The 17,409-nt window shown below is 44.4% G+C and overlaps 2 protein-coding genes across 2 annotated transcripts; one reads left to right on the plus strand and one right to left on the minus strand.

The window, feature by feature from the left end:
- Nucleotides 3,757-6,185, minus strand: MOAP1 (modulator of apoptosis 1). The gene is given in 5 exon segments (XM_021099631.1): nucleotides 3,757-4,548; nucleotides 4,551-5,213; nucleotides 5,216-5,342; nucleotides 5,344-5,617; nucleotides 5,733-6,185. Coding segments are annotated over 4 exon segments (1,056 nt in total). The 5' UTR covers nucleotides 5,497-5,617; nucleotides 5,733-6,185; the 3' UTR covers nucleotides 3,757-4,435.
- On the plus strand, nucleotides 6,526-8,020 carry TMEM251 (transmembrane protein 251). Its single transcript, NM_001001629.1, is given in 2 exon segments — nucleotides 6,526-6,755; nucleotides 7,191-8,020. Coding segments are annotated over 2 exon segments (492 nt in total). The 5' UTR covers nucleotides 6,526-6,675; the 3' UTR covers nucleotides 7,603-8,020.

The following is a 17,409-nucleotide window of genomic DNA, read 5'->3' on the forward strand; positions in this document are numbered from 1 at the left end:
CTCATTGGGGAGGTGGAAAGCACATTCCTCGAAAGATATCCTGATACTATTTGGGAACACATGTTAAGTGACAATTAAGAGGAATATTAAGAATTGAAAGTCAGTTTTTACATTAAAGATATTCAAACAAAGATCACCTGGTTTCAGAGTTACAAGGGACCATCGATTTTGTAGGTAAGGAACCTGAAGTCCAAGAGGGATTTAGTGCCTTTTCTTCAGGTCATAGAACCAGAGGCATATCTGGGTTCAAGTCTGGGCTCTGCCACTACCATGCTGAGTATCCTTGAGCAAACCAATCACCTTCTCTGAGCCTCACTTCCCTCGTCGGCGATATTCTATTATGTCAGTGCCCAGCTTTCTGACTCCCAACCCACCTCTCAGGGTGAGGACTTACTACTTTACTTTATGGTGAATTGTTTAATACACCATGGTAATCTATGTGTACACAACAAGAAAACTAACACCTCTGAAAGCAGAGTTAGGCCCACAGGTAGCAGAGGCAGGAGAGTGTATGGGAAACTATGACACCCAAAGGTGAGTACTTTCCACCTAAACGTCATTCTCTTTAGGAGTTCCCGCTTCGGTGCAACAGGATCGGCAGCATCTCTGCAGCTCCAGGACGCAGGTTCGATCCTCAGCCTGGTACAGTGGGTTAAAGGATCTGGCGCTGCCGCAGCTGTGGCATAGGTCGCAACTGGGGCTAGGATCTGATCCCGGCCTGAGAACTCCATATGCCACTGGGCAGCCCAAAAAGAAAAATTCATTCTCTTTAAGAGACTTTCAGAAATTGATCTCTAAAACCATCTAGTTTTGAATTTTGTGAACTGCTCTGGCTGGGAATGAAATGGAATCACAAAGGGTGTTCTTCACTTGTGCAGATGGATTAGTTCTTTTGCCAAGGCTGGGCTTCTCTGACAAGGTAGTTAGAAGATTCTAGAAGGGTCACAGACCTAGAGAGAAAGTCAGTGTCCCAGATTGAGTGTTTAAGTATATTTCCACGTAAAGGCTTGAGAAATTTTCCAGTCTTTGCGGGAGGCAGATATAACGCCACTTATGTAAGAAATAATCCCTTTTCCTGCTTTGGCCCCAGGTCTCATCTGAGTATTTTCCGCCACCTGGTGGTGTTTAGATGAATAATGGATTTGTAGGAAGGGCGGGTCCTCCGGCTCTACACTCCTTAGTGACTGACTTCACCGGAAGGCTTCCCAGGTCGTTTGTTATCTGTTTACGAATGTATGAAAGAATCTATGTGCGTATTTCAGCAAACATCTTATTTTATTTATTTAAAATTTTTTTTCTTTTATTTTTTTGTCTTTTTAGGGCCGCACCTGTGGCATATGGAGGTCCTCAGGCTACAGGTCAAATCAGAGCTGAAGCTGCTGAAGCTGCTGGCCAGAGCAATGCAGGATCTGTACCTCGTCTTCGACCTACACCACAGTTCATGGCAACACCAGGTCTTTAACCCACTGAACAAAGCCAAGGATCGAACCTGCGTCCTCATGGGTGCTAGTCAGATTCAGCTGAGTCATGTCGGGAACTCCCAAATGTCCTGTTTTAGAATAGCTTTTTTGTTTGTTTGTTTGTTTGTTTTCCAGCCTCACCAGAAGCAATCAGAAGTTCCTGGGCCAGGGATCCAACCTGTGCTACAACAGTGACCCAAGCCACAGCAGTGACAACACTGGATCCTCAACCCACTGAGCCACCAGCAAACTCCTTATTTTAGAATAGTTTTATTCTTAGAGAAAAGTTACAAGGATAGTCCAGAGAGTTTGTGTATACTCACCTAGCTTCCCCTCATTAACCTCTTTCATTACCATGATACGTTTGTCCCCTCTAAGAAACCAACATGGGAGTTCCCGTCGTGGCGCAGTGGTTAACGAATCTGACTAGGAACCATGAGGTTGCGGGTTCGGTCCCTGCCCTTGCTCAGTGGGTTAACGATCCGGCGTTGCCATGAGCTGTGGTGTAGGTTGCAGAGGCGGCTCAGATCCTGTGTTGCTGTGGCTGTGGTGTAGGCCGGTGGCTACAGCTCCCATTAGACCCCTAGCCTGGGAACCTCCAGATGCCGCGGGAGAGGCCCAAGAAATAGCAAAAAAAAGACAAAAAAGAAAGAAACCAACATTGATATATTACTATTAACTAAACTCTAGACGACATTCAGATTTCATTTTTCCCACTGAGGTCCTTTGTTCCAAAATCCCTTCCAGAAATACCGCAGCATATTTAGTTACCAGGTCTCCTTACTCTTCTTTGGTCTGTGACAGTTTCTCAGTCTCTTGTTTTTCATGACTTGATGGTTTTTTTTTTTCGTTTGTTTGTTTTTTGCCTTTTTGCCTTTTTGCCTTTTCTAGGGCTGCTCCTGAGGCACATTCCATGTTCCCAGGCTGGGGTCCAATCGGAGCTGTAGCCCACCGGCCTACGCCAGAGCCACAGCAACGCGGGATCCGAGCTCTGTCTGCAACCTACACCACAGCTCACAGCAATACCAGATCCTTAACCCACTGAGCAAGGCTAGGGACCGAACCCGAAACCTCATGGTTCCTAGTTGGATTCGTTAACCACTGAGCCATGATGGGAACTCCCTGATCTTGATGGTTTTGAGGAGTGTTAGGTATTTTGTGGGTTTGTCTCGTGTTTCTCTCATGACGGGGGTATGGGCTCTGAGGACGTGAAGTGACCTTGTCATTGCCTGGTATCAGAGGTACAGGCCATCAACACAACTGATCACTGATGATAACTGCGACCTAGCAGGCCAGTCCTCGCCAGGTTTCTCCACTGAAAACGTACTGTTTTCCTTTCCATAATCTATTCCTAAATTCAGCCCGCATTTTCTTTCCTTTTTTTTTTGTCTTTTTTGCCATTTCTTGGGCTGCTCCTGTGGCATATGGAGGTTCCCAGGCTAGGGGTGGAATTGGAACCATAGCCGCTGGCCTACACCAGAGCCACAGCAATTCGGGATCCGAGCTGCGTCTGCAACCTACACCACAGCTCACAGCAATGCTAGATCCTTAACCCACTGAGCAAGGCCAGGGATCGAACCCGCAACCTCATGGTTCCTAGTTGGATTCGTTAACCACTGCGCCACAACAGGAATCCCCGCCCGCATTTAAATGGGGGACGACAATAAACACCACTTTCTAAAGGGGGGAATATCCACACAAATGATTTAAAATCTTCTGCAAGGAAAACTGGACTCTTCTCCCACACTTATTTATATCAGAATTAACTCATGGATATTTATGTTACACTTTGGGTTATAATCCAAATTTGTTCCTCAAATTGTATCTTTTGCCAGTGGGAGCTCTTTCAGGCTGGCTCCCATGTTCCTTTAAAATACCAATTGATTTCTGCTCTATGAGCATATCTTTTTTAAAAATTCAGTGAATTTCATTGTATTTTTATAGTTGTGCAACCATCATCACAAACTAATTTTACCTTTCCATCCCAAACACCCAGCCCATCCCTCTCCCACCATGAGCACTTTTTTTTTTTTTTTTTTTTTTTTTTTTTACTTTTTAGGGCCACCCTCATGGCATATGGAGGTTCCCAGGCTAGGGGGTCTAATCGGAGCCACAGCCACTTGGCCTACACCACAGCCACAGCAAGGCCAGATATGAGCCGTGTCTGCAACCTACACCACAGCTCATGGCAATGCCGGATCCTTAACCCACTGAGCAAGGCCAGGGATGGAACTCGAAACCTCATGGTTCCAAGTCGGATTCATTTCCACTGCACCATGATGGGAATTCCAAAACAGATTTTTAAAAGGTCATTTTATTTGCATTTCTTTATTTTACAAGTTCATGTCTATAACCTATTAAAATGATACTCAGAAATAGATGCTTTGATGACACACATCAGAACCTGGGGTTAGAGATGGCAGTTGCAATCGTACCAGATTCAGCATTTAATTCTGCCTATTGTTTTGATGGTTCAGAATAAAAAAATTCTAATTCACACAGAAAATAATACTTTAACCACTGCTCAGTAGCTTCATGTTTAATGTAGGGCATTGTGCACCTAAAATCTATTTCTGGTACATTATCACATCTGACAGCTATGCTTGTACCTATTATCACACGAGCTGACGTCTCAACAAGATCTGATCAGCATATGCACCCGAACCTTGCCTGTCCTCTCAGAGTATCACACATGTGCAGTGATAAGCCTTTTTGAACAACTGTGTATAAGAAAATTCATGGGGTGAATTTAAATGTATAAATACCTGCACAAGACTATATCCTTTTAGTCAATGACACATTAAGGAGATATTAAACAGGGCCCCAAACGACAAAGCGTTATACTGAGAGCTGCCCAGAAACGAGTTACTTGGCAGCACAAGATAGGGATTGGTTGGTGTTAATCACTGAGCCTTTGGGCGGTTCTACCTTCATGCTCTGCGCCCTGCCAGATGGCCCTTCCTCATTTCCCCAATTCAAGTGAAATGCCCCTCTAATCCTGCCTGGAGAAGGGCCTCCTCCTCCGCCGCCGCTGCCTCCTCATCTTTTATTAGTGTCAGTAACTGCAATAAGCCAGGGACTGAGCCTCCTCTGATAGAGTCGACTTCCTGCCCGGTGTTCTGCAGACCATTCCAGCAATGGTTTGGTCTAGATGGGCCTGATTCACAACTTCTGGCTCAATTGCTCCTCTCTCTACCAGCTTCTGCAGTAGAGGCTCCAGCCTTAGTATGTAAGCAGACAGTTTTTCTTCATCCTTCTAAGTGGTCAAATATTTGAACTGCTGCTCCCTAGGATCATCGAGAACCCTAAATACCTGCTCAAGAACCTGCAGGCATTCAGGGACTGTGATTAAAGGACTGTTTATCTTGAGGACACGAATGATATCAGATGCTGGGCCTCTAAGGCTCTCCAGCAATCGCCTTCTTTTTTCAGCATCTGACATTTGTCATGTTTTCATTATTTGAGTGATATGAAACAGCCAGGATACAAATTCTTCTTCTTCTGGTTCTGAAGGGTCACTGCCTGAAAATACTTTCGGCTTTTTGTACTTCAAGTATTACAGGGCAGGCTGCACAGCCTCATCTAATGCCTGTGCCAACATAGCAGCCTGCATTTCTGGGATCATGCCCTGGTCTAGTTCAAAAGGGCCGTTTCCATAGCCAAGGGCTCTGGTAAACTCACCCAAAGTCATGCCCTCTCCCTTTAAGAATTCATGTAATCTGCTTAAAAATTCGTTGTCTGGGTCTGGGGGCTAAAGATCACTCTCCAGCCACGCCCCTTTCCGGGTATCTCCTTAGGGACTAGAGCATGACTTGTCTCCTCAGTAAGCCCTATTAAAGCTACGTGCCTATTCTCATCCCTCCGGAACAGCCTCCTGAGCAGTCAGTCGGTACTCGCCCAAAAGAACTAAACCAGCTTACAGAGCCTCCTGCATTTCTGCCACATTACAGGCCTGGGGGATGCCGGCAATCAACAGTGCTTTCCGAGGGTTCCCATCCATCCCCCTACACCAGTCTTCTAAGAGCCTCAGCGTCATGGTGCCCCTCAAACAACCGATTGAAATTCCAATTTGCCCTGGCCACGGATGCCACCACAGTTCACAGTGTTCCTCCGAGGAACCCCCGTCAAGTCTCTCCTACGTCCGGAGTTCCGACGGGCTGCAAGGACCAAGCAATCGGGTTAGTTGAAAGTGTCAAGGAATGACCCGAGCCCGGAGAAGCCCAGAGGACCCGCGCCAGCGGCCGGCCCTACTGCGGCAGCCAGCCACCTTACCCTCTCTCGGCCTCGGGCGCCCGGCAGCAGACCGCGGGGTCCCGCTTCCCCACTCCATTATCTAGTCGCCAGTGTCTGTGTCCACCGCCGGCGGCCGAGGCGCCAAGACCTGCTGCCGATGCTTCCCGGATGGCCTGGCCCGAGGAGCGGGAGAGTGGCCTCTCCTCCACTCGAAGGGACACCCGAGAGGGATAACCGGGGCTGCGCAGACGAGCGCCGGAGGATGGCTGACCGCTCGTCGCTGCGGCGCTCTCCGCAGCAAGGCACGACGCGGCGATCAGAGCCGCTAGCGAAGCACAGAGGTCGAGGAGCGCTGAAGGGACCAGGCCCAGATGGCAGCCCACCCGAAGGTCGCGTCACCACCGGTGCCTCGGCAACCTCCGCCTGCGTAGCGATCCGAGAGCTGTCAGGTGCGCTCGGGAGGAGGCTGCCCCGCGGCTGCCGAGGGGCCCTGACGTCACCAAGGGAGGCGGGCCTTTGGGGGCGGGGCAGGGCGCTTCCGGCCGGGGCCGGAAGCCCGGACTGTGGCAGCATCCGGGACGGCCGGCGGGCGGGCCAACCCGGACAGGAGGTGAGAGTCGGAATCTGCCCAGCTCCGCAGGCTCGGCCGGTGGCCGCTGCCCGGTCCTGGGCTCCCGGCGCTGCAAGGCGAAGAGGCCCGGGTCTGGCGCCGCCCGCGCAGCCCTGGTCGCGGCCGGCGGGCGCTGCAGCGCGACAGGGGGCGGGGCCGGCCGCAGGGAGGCCGGAGCGGCTGGGAGCCTCCGGGCTGGGCCGGGTGACATCTGCTGGGGCTCCGGCAGCCGCGACAGGGGCCGGACCGCCGCGTGACCGGCTACAGTCACGCTGTGCTTAATCACAATTAGCTTTTGCTCCAGACTGGCGGTGCTCACCATTCTCCCAGCCGGTAACCCCGGGGATTTCTTTTATGGTGGCTTCCTCTGAAATGCCAAAGCCACCCGATTATTCAGAGCTGAGTGACTCTTTAACGCTTCCCGTGGGAACAGGAAGATTTTCGGGACCACTGTAAGGGTTTAAGAGTTACTTTCTTAACTTGGGGGCTCCAACATTGGTTTGACTTGTAGAACCGAGTGACATGAAGCAATACTGGTGAATCAGAAAGTATTTGAACTGTACACGTGAAATGTTGCGTAGAAAACTAGTTTAATTACAGTTTAAGGGAAGGTGTGCTGGACCCATTTAAGCTAGATATGATTTGTTGATCTGTGGGATTCGCATAAAAACACACTCAATATATACTGAAGCTTTACTTCCTCATAACTCACAGAAAACCTGTAAGTTGTTTACATTTCTTTAATAAATGGAAATTTAGTTATTTTAAACCTCACATGTGTTTGGGGGGGTATTTTAGAGCTTATTGGAAATAAAGTACATTTGGAATAGTTGACAAATACCAGCTTTATTAGACCCTAACTATTTTTTTTTTTTTTAAACCGGAAGGCACAGAGCATGGAGAATGATGAACTTCCGTCAGCGGATGGGATGGATTGGAGTGGGATTGTATCTGTTAGCAAGTGCAGCAGCATTTTACTACGTTTTTGAAATCAATGAGACTTACAACAGGCTGGCCTTGGAACACATTCAGCAGCACCCAGAGGAGCCCCTTGAGGGAACCACATGGACACACTCCTTGAAATCTCGGTTACTTTCCCTACCTTTTTGGTTTTGGACAATTATTTTTCTGATACCGTACTTACAGATGTTTTTGTTCCTTTACTCTTGTACAAGAGCTGACCCCAAGACGGTGGGTTACTGTATTATTCCCATATGCTTGGCCGTTATATGCAATCGCCACCAGGCATTTGTCAAGGCGTCTAATCAGATCAGCAGACTACAACTGATTGACACATAAAATCAGTCGCCATTTTTTCCTTACAAGTACAAAACTGCCGGTATTGTATGGAGCCTGATCACAAGACTGCAGTTCCTTCACAGATCTCAGGAAGTTGTGGTGGGGCAGAGGCTTTTTAAAAAAAATGTGACTAGGGGACTATCTTTATCTGAATAATAATGAGTTTTTAGGTAAAGCCTGAGATACAGTACTACAAAATCATGTTAATGACTTCAGATTTTGGAAGTAAAATTTTACCTGTTATTTGCATTCTTTAGAAACTTGAATAAGTTTACCTGGACTCATATTTTTATTCTACTGTGCAACATAGTGATGATTCAGAAAATTTTCCTTTGGGGAAAAAAATGAATATGAACATTTCCATTGTGTTTAATGTTAAACGGTCCAAACATGGTCATAAAATTTAAATTTTATACAATTACTTGGCTTGCTTTAAAATTCTTCAAACTAAAATACCAATTTATTCTGTTGTAGCTAAGCCAACTATTTATGCTTGCTTGCTATCACCGTGTGAGAAATTGGTTTAAAATTATTGAGGTGATGTTTCTTGATAAGCAAAATATGTTCTTTTGGTAATGCTACTGGCATTATTAATCAGCTAACTTTTTTTTTTTTTTTTTTTCTAAGGCCACACCTGTGGCATATGGATGTTCCCAGGCTAGGGATCAAATCAGAGCTACAGCTGCTGGCCTACGCCACAGCCACAGCCACGCCAGATCCTTAACTCACTGAGTTGGGCCAGGGATGGACCCTGCATCTACATGGATACTAGTCAGGTTCATTTCCCATGAGCCACAACAGGAACGTCATCAACTAGCATTATTAATGCATCTGGTTTTTTTTAATAAACTGTTGTGGCTCAGGGATTAAGACTCCGACTAGTATCCATGAGGATTCAGGTTCGATCCCTGGCCTCGCTCAGTGGGTTAAGGATCCAATGTTGATGCAAGCTGCAGTGTAGTTCGAAGATGTGGCTCCAATCACGTGTTGCTGTGGCTGTGGTGTAGGCTGGCAGCTGCAGCTCGGATTCAACCCCTATCCTAGGAACTTCCATATACCACAGTTGAGACCCTAAAAAAAGAGAGGGGGGGTACTACTTAGGAAGAGACTAAATGTTTGAAGGTTGAGAAATTTACTACAAGGTGTTCAGTGAGAATATTTAGGCCAGTCCCTGTCAGGTGTGTGATAACCCTCTAAAAGATGCTTTCAGAATTCCCATTGTGGCTCAGCAGGTTGTAAACCCAACTGGTATGGATTAGGGTTCGATCCCTAGCCTCACTCAATGGGTTAGGGATCCAGCGTTGCCATGAGCTGTGGTGTAGGTCACAGATGCATAACGGGAACTCCATCAACTAGCGTTATTAATGCAACTGGCATTGCTGTGGCTGTGGTGAAGGCGGGCAGCTGCAGCTCTGATTCGACCCCTGGCCTGGGAACTTCCATATGTCCCAGGTGCAGCCCTAGGAAGCAAAAAAAGAGATGCTTTTCAGTCACCGTTCTTCTGATTTTCTTTTCTGCTTAAGGTCCAGTCTTCAGGCAGTAGGTTAATTGCATGAAGATGTGATCCTCGTCCTGCCTCATTTGCATCTGTACTTACTACCTCATGTCTGGCAGCAAGACAAACAACTAAAAAATGGAAGTACTAGATTTTAGGATTTTTAATCTTTTTTCTGGGTGAGATCAAGATATATTTTTATACAGTGTGTCTTTAATACCAAGGAAGTTTTTATACTGACGATTTTAATAAGAGTCATACCATTGTTTGGTGCTTACTCTGTTGGGCCCTGTTCTAAGAGCTTTACGTGAATTAATTCATTTAATCCTCCCCCACAGCCCTATAAATTACTGTTCAGATTTTACAGATAAAGACGGTAAGGTGGAGAAGTAACTTGCCAAAGGTCACACAGCCAGAGTTATAACCTGGTCTCTGATGCCTTTGTTCCTAAATCACTGAGTTGGGGTGCTTCCCACAAATGACAAATGTTTCAGCACTGGGTACTGTCTGCCTGCTCATGCCAATCAATGGAAAAGAATTGAGATGGTTTTTTCTCAATTTGTACGAGCTACTGAACAATCTAAACATTTTCTAGCAACCTCAACATTTAGGTCAGGTTTGACCAGAATGGAAGGCTGAGCATTTCATAGCAAGGTTTTATTTGAAAGATAAAGCAGATAATCCTTGTAACTCAGAAGTGGCACAATCAGATTCTTTGTCAACTAATCTCATTTCTCTCCTTTACTACTTCCAAAGGTCTGGCTACTGAAATGATATATTTTTGACATACACTGATATATAGTACACTGACTCTTCAAATCAAGCAGCAGTTTGAAAGATGTGTTTCTGCAAGGGTCAGATAACCACATCACTGTTATCTTTTGAGCACTTACTCTGAGTGTATGTGTGCTGCAGGCCCTGTCCTCTGAATGATACACGTTCATGCTGTACAAGAGTCCTACAATGGAGGTATATATTGGTACTAGCGCCATTTTACAAAGAGGAAAATGAGGAAACCTAAGTACATAGGAATTAATAACTTGCCCATGGTCGCACAAGCTAGTGGAAGATTCGAACCCAGGATGTCTGGCTTCAGAGCTCCAGCTCTATCATTTCACTATCCTGCTTCTCAAACAAAGGATAATTTGAGGGATGTCATTAAGCAGTTTGTTTTATTTGAATTGAAGCAGTGATAATTTGAAAATGATTTAAGAAAATTATTTCTATTTTAGAAATGCTTGATATAAGGCAAGGTTTGTGAGTTTGCTGTTTGTCTTGTGAAGTAGTAATTCCTTTTTATTAAAGGAGAGTTTCTTATACTTCAGATTCTGGTAATTGGAGATTTGGTAAGTAAACGCTCTTTCAAGATCATATTGTCTTGGTAGTAGAAATATTAAAATAAGTAGAGTAGGAATATTGAAATATTTCCAACTGCAATTACAAAGATCTAGATTTTAGGGTTAATCTGCTTTATTAGTAGTAGTAGTTAATTATCCAGTTGTGGCTTATTCCTAATTAGTTCACAGCTATCAGTAGTTAAAAGCGCTTTTTTGGCAAAGAGAGAAAGGTAAAATTAGTCTCCTCGATTTATTAGATTGAAGTGGATGTTGAAACTGATGGATAGGAGACCTACATATTATAGTAGGTCATCACTTATCAATAGAAAAAGCTGTAAATACAGGAGTAGGTAATGAGATCAATGGCAAATATAGAAAGTGTTTCATGGATTTTAGGGAAGGGACAAGTGTCCTAGGATCTATAGCAAGTCGGTGATACTTCCTTCCAGATAAAAGTAGTTATATCCCCTCTCGGCTTAATGAGTCATTTTATTTGCAGTTTCACCTGAAATAAATACTTGAGTATTTTTCACAAAACATGTCAGATATTTTACTTTTTTAAAAAGTGCCAGGATAGGAAATAGATCATGAGTTGTAGAAACACATGTTTAATTCTTGGAGCTTTAATCATCACATAAATTTTCTGGTTTTAAAGATGCTACCAGTTTTAAAGCAAAAAACGTGATTCCCTATATTTGAAATTTGATTCTACTTCAAACAAAGCATTTATAATTCACAAGCTTTTCTTTGGGGACGTGGAATCGTCAGAAAAAGTGCTCCTACTTGAGAGTAATAGCAGCCAGGAAACAATGGGATGTTTGTTCTCCGTGGGTAGTGTTAAAGCCTTTGTTGAGATTAGGTGTTGACTTCCTTCTTGATGGATTTAAAGTTCTCCGGAGTTCCCGTCGTGGCGCAGTGGTTAACGAATCCGACTAGGAACCATGAGGTTGCGGGTTCGGTCCCTGCCCTTGCTCAGTGGGTTAACGATCCGGCGTTGCCGTGAGCTGTGGTGTAGGTCACAGACGTGGCTCGGATCCCGCGTTGCTGTGGCTCTGGCGTAGGCCAGTGGCTAGAGCTCCGATTCAACCCCTAGCCTGGGAACCTCCATATGCCGCGGGAGCGGCCCAAGAAATAGCAACAACAACAACAAAAGACAAAAAGACAAAAGACTTAAAAAAAAAAAAAAAAAAAAAAAAAAAAAAGTTCTCCGTCTCCAAGACACTGGTAGGAATGCTTACCACAACACCACACGACTGACTCACTTTTGCATCACACATGTGCCATCACTTAATAAATTCTCTGACATATTCATGAAGGCCTTTATAACTTTGGACCGTAGTTGGGACTCACTAGGCACTGGTATTTTTGTTTTGGTTTAAGGCAATACGTGGGTCTTGAACTGTGGCTAACTATAAGAATCACTCAAGAAAACAGACCAAAAAAAAAAAAAAAAAAAGGCAAAACTTCTCATAAACAACACCAGGTTCCCTTCCCAACCAATTCTATCCATCCCTGGAGGAAGGGCAGCAGCAGTCGTGTTTCTTGGAGCTCCTCACGCAAGTGTGCTATTCAAGTCCCCTGAAAGTCTGTGATCAAACAAGGGGCAAGGGACTGTTTTAAAGTGTTATTCCTGGAGGTCCTGTCATGGCTCAGTGGAAGCAAATCTGACGAGTATCCATGAGGATTCGGGTTCAGCCCCTGGCTTCGATCAGTGGGTTAATGATCTGGCGTTGCCGTGAGCTGTAGTGTAGGTTGCAGACGTGGCTCGGATCCTGAGTCCCTGTGGCTGTGGTGAAGGCAGGCAGCTGTAGCTCTGATTCTACCCCTAGTCTGGGAACTTCCAAATGCCGTGGGTGCATCAATCAATCAGTCAATCAATACGGTGTTATTCCTCTCAAAAGATCCTCCTATAGGGAGGATTAAGCTAAGAGCAGTAGGCTAAGAACCTGGCATTATCACTACGGCAGTTTGGGTCACTGCTTTTTTTATTTTTGGTCTGTTTTCTTGAGTTTCCTGGCCTGGAACTTCCACATGCCTCAGCCCCCACCCCCCACCCCCAGGGCAAATCCTCTTACAGATTCCCTTTTCAGAATAAAAGCCAAAGTCCTTAACATGGCAAACAAAATTCCACAAAGTCTTAATTTTGACTTCATTTTCTGCTACCCCTTGCTCCACTCCAGCCACACTGGTCTTCTTGCTGATTTTAGTACACGCCAGGAAAAATGTGTTTCAGGGCCTCTGGGCTCAGTACACTTCCTGCCTGGATGCTTAGCCTTCTTCGGGCCTTTGCTCAATTGTCAGCTTGGTGAGGAATGCCTCTAACACCCTATCATCTATCTACCTACTTACCTATCTATCTGATCATGAAAGCAGGTTTATTTAGAGAGATACACACCCCACAGGCATAAGTCAGTCTCAGAAGGCAAGACAGACCTTGAAATACAGGGTGGTTAGTTTTGGGGGGCTGGGTAATTTCATACATTAATAAGTGCAAGGATAAGTCCAACTATTCTGGGGAAGGGTGAGGATTTCCGGGTGAAACTGACAACGCTTATGACATGACTGGAACCCAGCCAGAACCCAGGTTGGGACTTGAACCCACAGTCAATCCCATTCCTCATACCATCCCTTCCCTGACATACTGAAATGTTTTCCTTATCAACTGAGTAATACAGTATAATTTTAGTCCTTTAAAACTATAATCTCTAGCAAAAACCAAGACATAAGGATAAACTGTGATACCCACATTTTGTGACTGGAATAGCCCATAACCTCTAGAAACACCCATTTCTTTCCTCAGTGTGCCCACACTATTTAAAATTGAGCAGCCTCCCCCATTTTTCTCCATAACATTTGCTATCGCACGATATGTAATTTGTCAGAATCTAAACTCCGCGAGGGCAGGGATTTTGTCTGTTCATGCCATGTGCCCCATGCCCAGAATGGGTGCTCAGTAATTATTTACTACATGAATGATTTCTGTTGTCTTCCAACAACTCTCCCACCAGGCTGTAAAACAAATCTAGTTCACTCTCCTGAGAAAATAAAGATGAAAATGCATAGCATAATTTGTCACATGTTCTAGGTAACTTTGGCTATTAAGTTCTTCAGGTTTTAGCATGTTGGGATATATCTTTTTCAAGGCCAAGATTTAAAATGCCTTAATTTATTTTTGCCAGCAGTTCTTGTGGTGTTGGCCATCTTGGGATTTTCCTTATTTCTTTTTTTCTTTTCTTTTTTTGTTTTTACGTATTTTTCTTGTTGTTGGGATTTTCCTTATTGATGCAAGAAAAACAGGCCACATTCACAAACTAGGTTAGTGGTGGTGAGGAACTTGAGAAATCCTCAAGTCACAATCATGAAGATAATGGTTTCCTAAACCACCAAACTTAGGCAGTTAAGTGTTATGACACCTGATGGCTACAGTATACTTTCAGTACTCTGATATCAAGGGGCAATATTTTGGCCCTGCAAAGCACTCATTTAAACTAGTAATGTGTTTCTAGAAGTTACTGCTAACCCCAGCAGAATTTTTGGCATGAGAGAATTTTTATTTACAACTGTACCCCAATGGCCTTGTTGCTGCTCCAGTGTAAGCTATTACTTTTTAATGTAAATAGAAACTTACTGTTCAGCATTCAGTTTCTTGGGCCATGTCTTTAAATAGAGCAGTTCTGACCCCAAAGGTCATCTGATAACTGGAATAGTTGGAGTAACACTATGAAATTCTTTTCATACTTTGAGAATAGTGCACTGGCTAGAGGGTTAAGGCTTGGCCCATCAGTTTTAGAAACACTTCCTCCCTTTTACTAAGGGTGCCCTAACCTCATACCTAGCCTGGCTCTCTTCATTTCTTCAGAAGTTACATTCTGCTCCTCCTAACAAAGTAGTAAGATGGGAAATGTGGACTTCTCATTTTGTGTTTTAAGTTTAAATTTGATATTTTTTGCCCCGAAATAGTGACGTCATGTTTTAAACTGTTAATGTGGGCCCTATTACAAAAGCCTGAGGAGTTCCCGTCGTGGCGCAGTGGTTAACGAATCCGACTAGGAACCATGAGGTTGCGGGTTCGATCGCTGCCCTTGCTCAGTGGGTTAAAGATCCGGCGTTGTCGTGAGCTGTGGCGTAGGTCGCAGACGCGCAGACGCGGCTCGGATCCCGCGTTGCTGTGGCTCTGGCGTAGACCGGTGGCTACAGCTCGGATTCAACCCCTAGCCTGGGAACCTCCATATGCCGTGGGAAGAGGCCCAAGAAATGGCAAAAAGACAAAAAAAAAAAAAAAGCATGACTTTTTGATTTTCCTGTATTTGAAAGAAAAACACTTTTGTAATACACACTTTTGTGAAAATGCCAAGAGAACAAGAATACACAATTTCCTTTTCACTCCCAACCCCAACCCCCTCTTCCCAGATGGTTTGTCCTTTCAGATATGTGCCTATCTAGCCAATATCCTCTGCTAGAAACACTGAATGCTGTTTTGTATCTTTTCGTTTAATATCATATTCTGGAGATTGATCTTAAACAAAACATAGTTATACCTTGGTTTTCTGTTTTTGTTTGTTTGTTTGTTTTTGGCCACACTGTGGCATGCAGAAGTTCTTGGGCCAGGGATCAAACCCGAACCACAGAAGAGACCAGAGCCATAGCAGGAACAATGCTGGATCCTTGACTGCTAAGCCACTAAGGAACTCTTTTTTTTTTTTTTTTTTTTTGTCTTTTTAGGGCCAAACCCATGCCATATGGAAGTTCTCAGGCTAGAGGTTGAATCAGAGCTGGAGTTGCATGCCACAGCCACAGCCATAGCAACCTACACTACAGCTCACACCAACGCCAGATCCGTAACCCATTAAGTGATGCCAGGAATCAAACCTGCATCCTCATGGATACTACTTGGGTTCATAACCCGCTGAGCCACAACAGGAACTCCCAGGGAATTTAGTTCTTAGTCATTCCTGTTGAAAAATACCATATACTTTTCCCTTGTCTTTTAACCTCACTTAGAGAATGTTCAGAAATTTTCATTGTTATGTAATTGCATTTACTAATCTTTTCTATCATCGTTTCTGGATTTCTAAAAATCTTGCTTATGAAAGTGTTATTGTACAAATATTCTCCAACTTCTATAATTTTATACTCTAATCTTACTATATACTTAAATATACAAGATGCTATATTTATACATGATTATAGTCTATTTCCCCAAACACATTAATTTTGTTTGGAACTATCAGTTACAAAATTATAAAACTATAATAGTTTGAGAGTTCTACCAACCAGAGTTAAGTTCTAACAAGAATTTCTTGTAATCATTCTATCACAACACAGTGATCAACAATTGAGTTAAAAAGCCTAGATTTTCAGGATGTCTATGTATGCATCTTACTGCAGTAATTTTTTTTCCCCTGTCTTTTCTTCCTGTCACACACACGGCATATGGAGGTTCCCAGGCTAGGGGTCAAATAGAAGCTGCAGCTCCTGGCCTACACCACAGCTACAGCAACGCCAGATCCAAGTCACATCTGCAAACTACAGCTCACGGCAACGTCGGATCCTTAACCCAGTGAGCAAGGCCAGGGATTGAACCTGCATCCTCATGGATACTAGTCAGATTCATTACCGCTGAGCCATGATGGGAACTCCCCCTTTCTTGTATTATCTTCCATCATGTTCTATCCCAAGAGACTGGATATAGTTTCCTGTGCTATACAGTAGGATCTCATTGCTTATCTACTCTAAATGTAATAGTTTGCATCTACTAACCCCAAATTCCTAGTCCTTCCCACTCTTTTCCCCATCCCCCTAGGCAACCGAAAGTCTGTTCTCCAAAACAGAGTCTGTTCTGTTTTGTAGATAAGTTTATTTGGTTTTTGTTGTTGTTTTTTTAAGGGCTGCACCCCAGGCATATGGAAGTTCCCAGCCTAGGGGTCCCAGTCTACAGCTAGTGGAGCTGTAGCTGCTGGTCTACACCATAGCCACAGTCACACCAGATCCAAGCCACGTCTGCAACCTACACCATGGCTCACAGCAACGCCAAATCCTCAACCTACTGAGCGAGGCCAGGGATTGAACCCCTGACCTCATGGATACTAGTTGGGTTCGTTAACACTGACTGAGCCATCATGGGAACTCTTTTATTTTCTTTTTTGATAGGTTCATTTGTATACAGGTAAGTTTTTTTTTTAAGGACTGTATAAAGATAAAAGATTACTGGGAGTTCCCGTCATGGTTAACGAATCCAACTAGGAATGGCTGCTGGTTCGATCCCTGGCCTCACTCAGTGGGTTAAGGACCCGGCATTGCCGTGAGCTGTGGTGTGGGTTGCAGACGTGGCTCGGATCCTGCGTTGCTGTGGTTCTGGTGCAGGCCGGCAGCTACAGCTCCGATTCGACCCCTAGCCTGGGAACCTCCATATGCCGCAAGAGTGGCCCTAGAAACGGCAAAAAAAAAAAAAGACAAAAAAAAAAAAAAAGATAAAAGATTATTGTAACTGAGCTGAATTTCCCAACATTAGAGACATTATCACAAACTAAACAAACAAGGTACTTTCTGACCACCTAAAAATTTTCTCTGGGAGTTCTTGCTGTGGTGCAGCCAGTTAAGCATCCAGCGTGGCTCGCATCTGTGGCTCGGATTTGATCCCTGGCTTGGGAAATTTCATATGCCATGGATATAGCTAGAAAAAGATAAATAAAAGCTTTCTCTAATTGGTTGGTCTGTTTAGTTTTTTGTTGTTTTTTTTTTTTTCTGATGCCCCATGGCATATGGAGTTCCTAGGCCCTTGCCTGCGAAATTCAGTTTCCTTAATAGCATGTACTTTGTAAGCTATAGATTTCAGAATGTGTAACAGGAAAGTACTACAGTAATCTTTAAAGATTATGTGGAGTACTCTTGTGGTGCAGAGGTTAAGGATCCAGTGTTTGTCACTGCAGTGGCTAGGGTTGCTGCTGTGGTGCAGGTTTGATCCTTGGCCCAGGA

Source organism: Sus scrofa, chromosome 7 (assembly GCF_000003025.6).
Source record: "Sus scrofa isolate TJ Tabasco breed Duroc chromosome 7, Sscrofa11.1, whole genome shotgun sequence".
In the NCBI taxonomy this organism is placed as follows: domain Eukaryota; kingdom Metazoa; phylum Chordata; class Mammalia; order Artiodactyla; family Suidae; genus Sus; species Sus scrofa.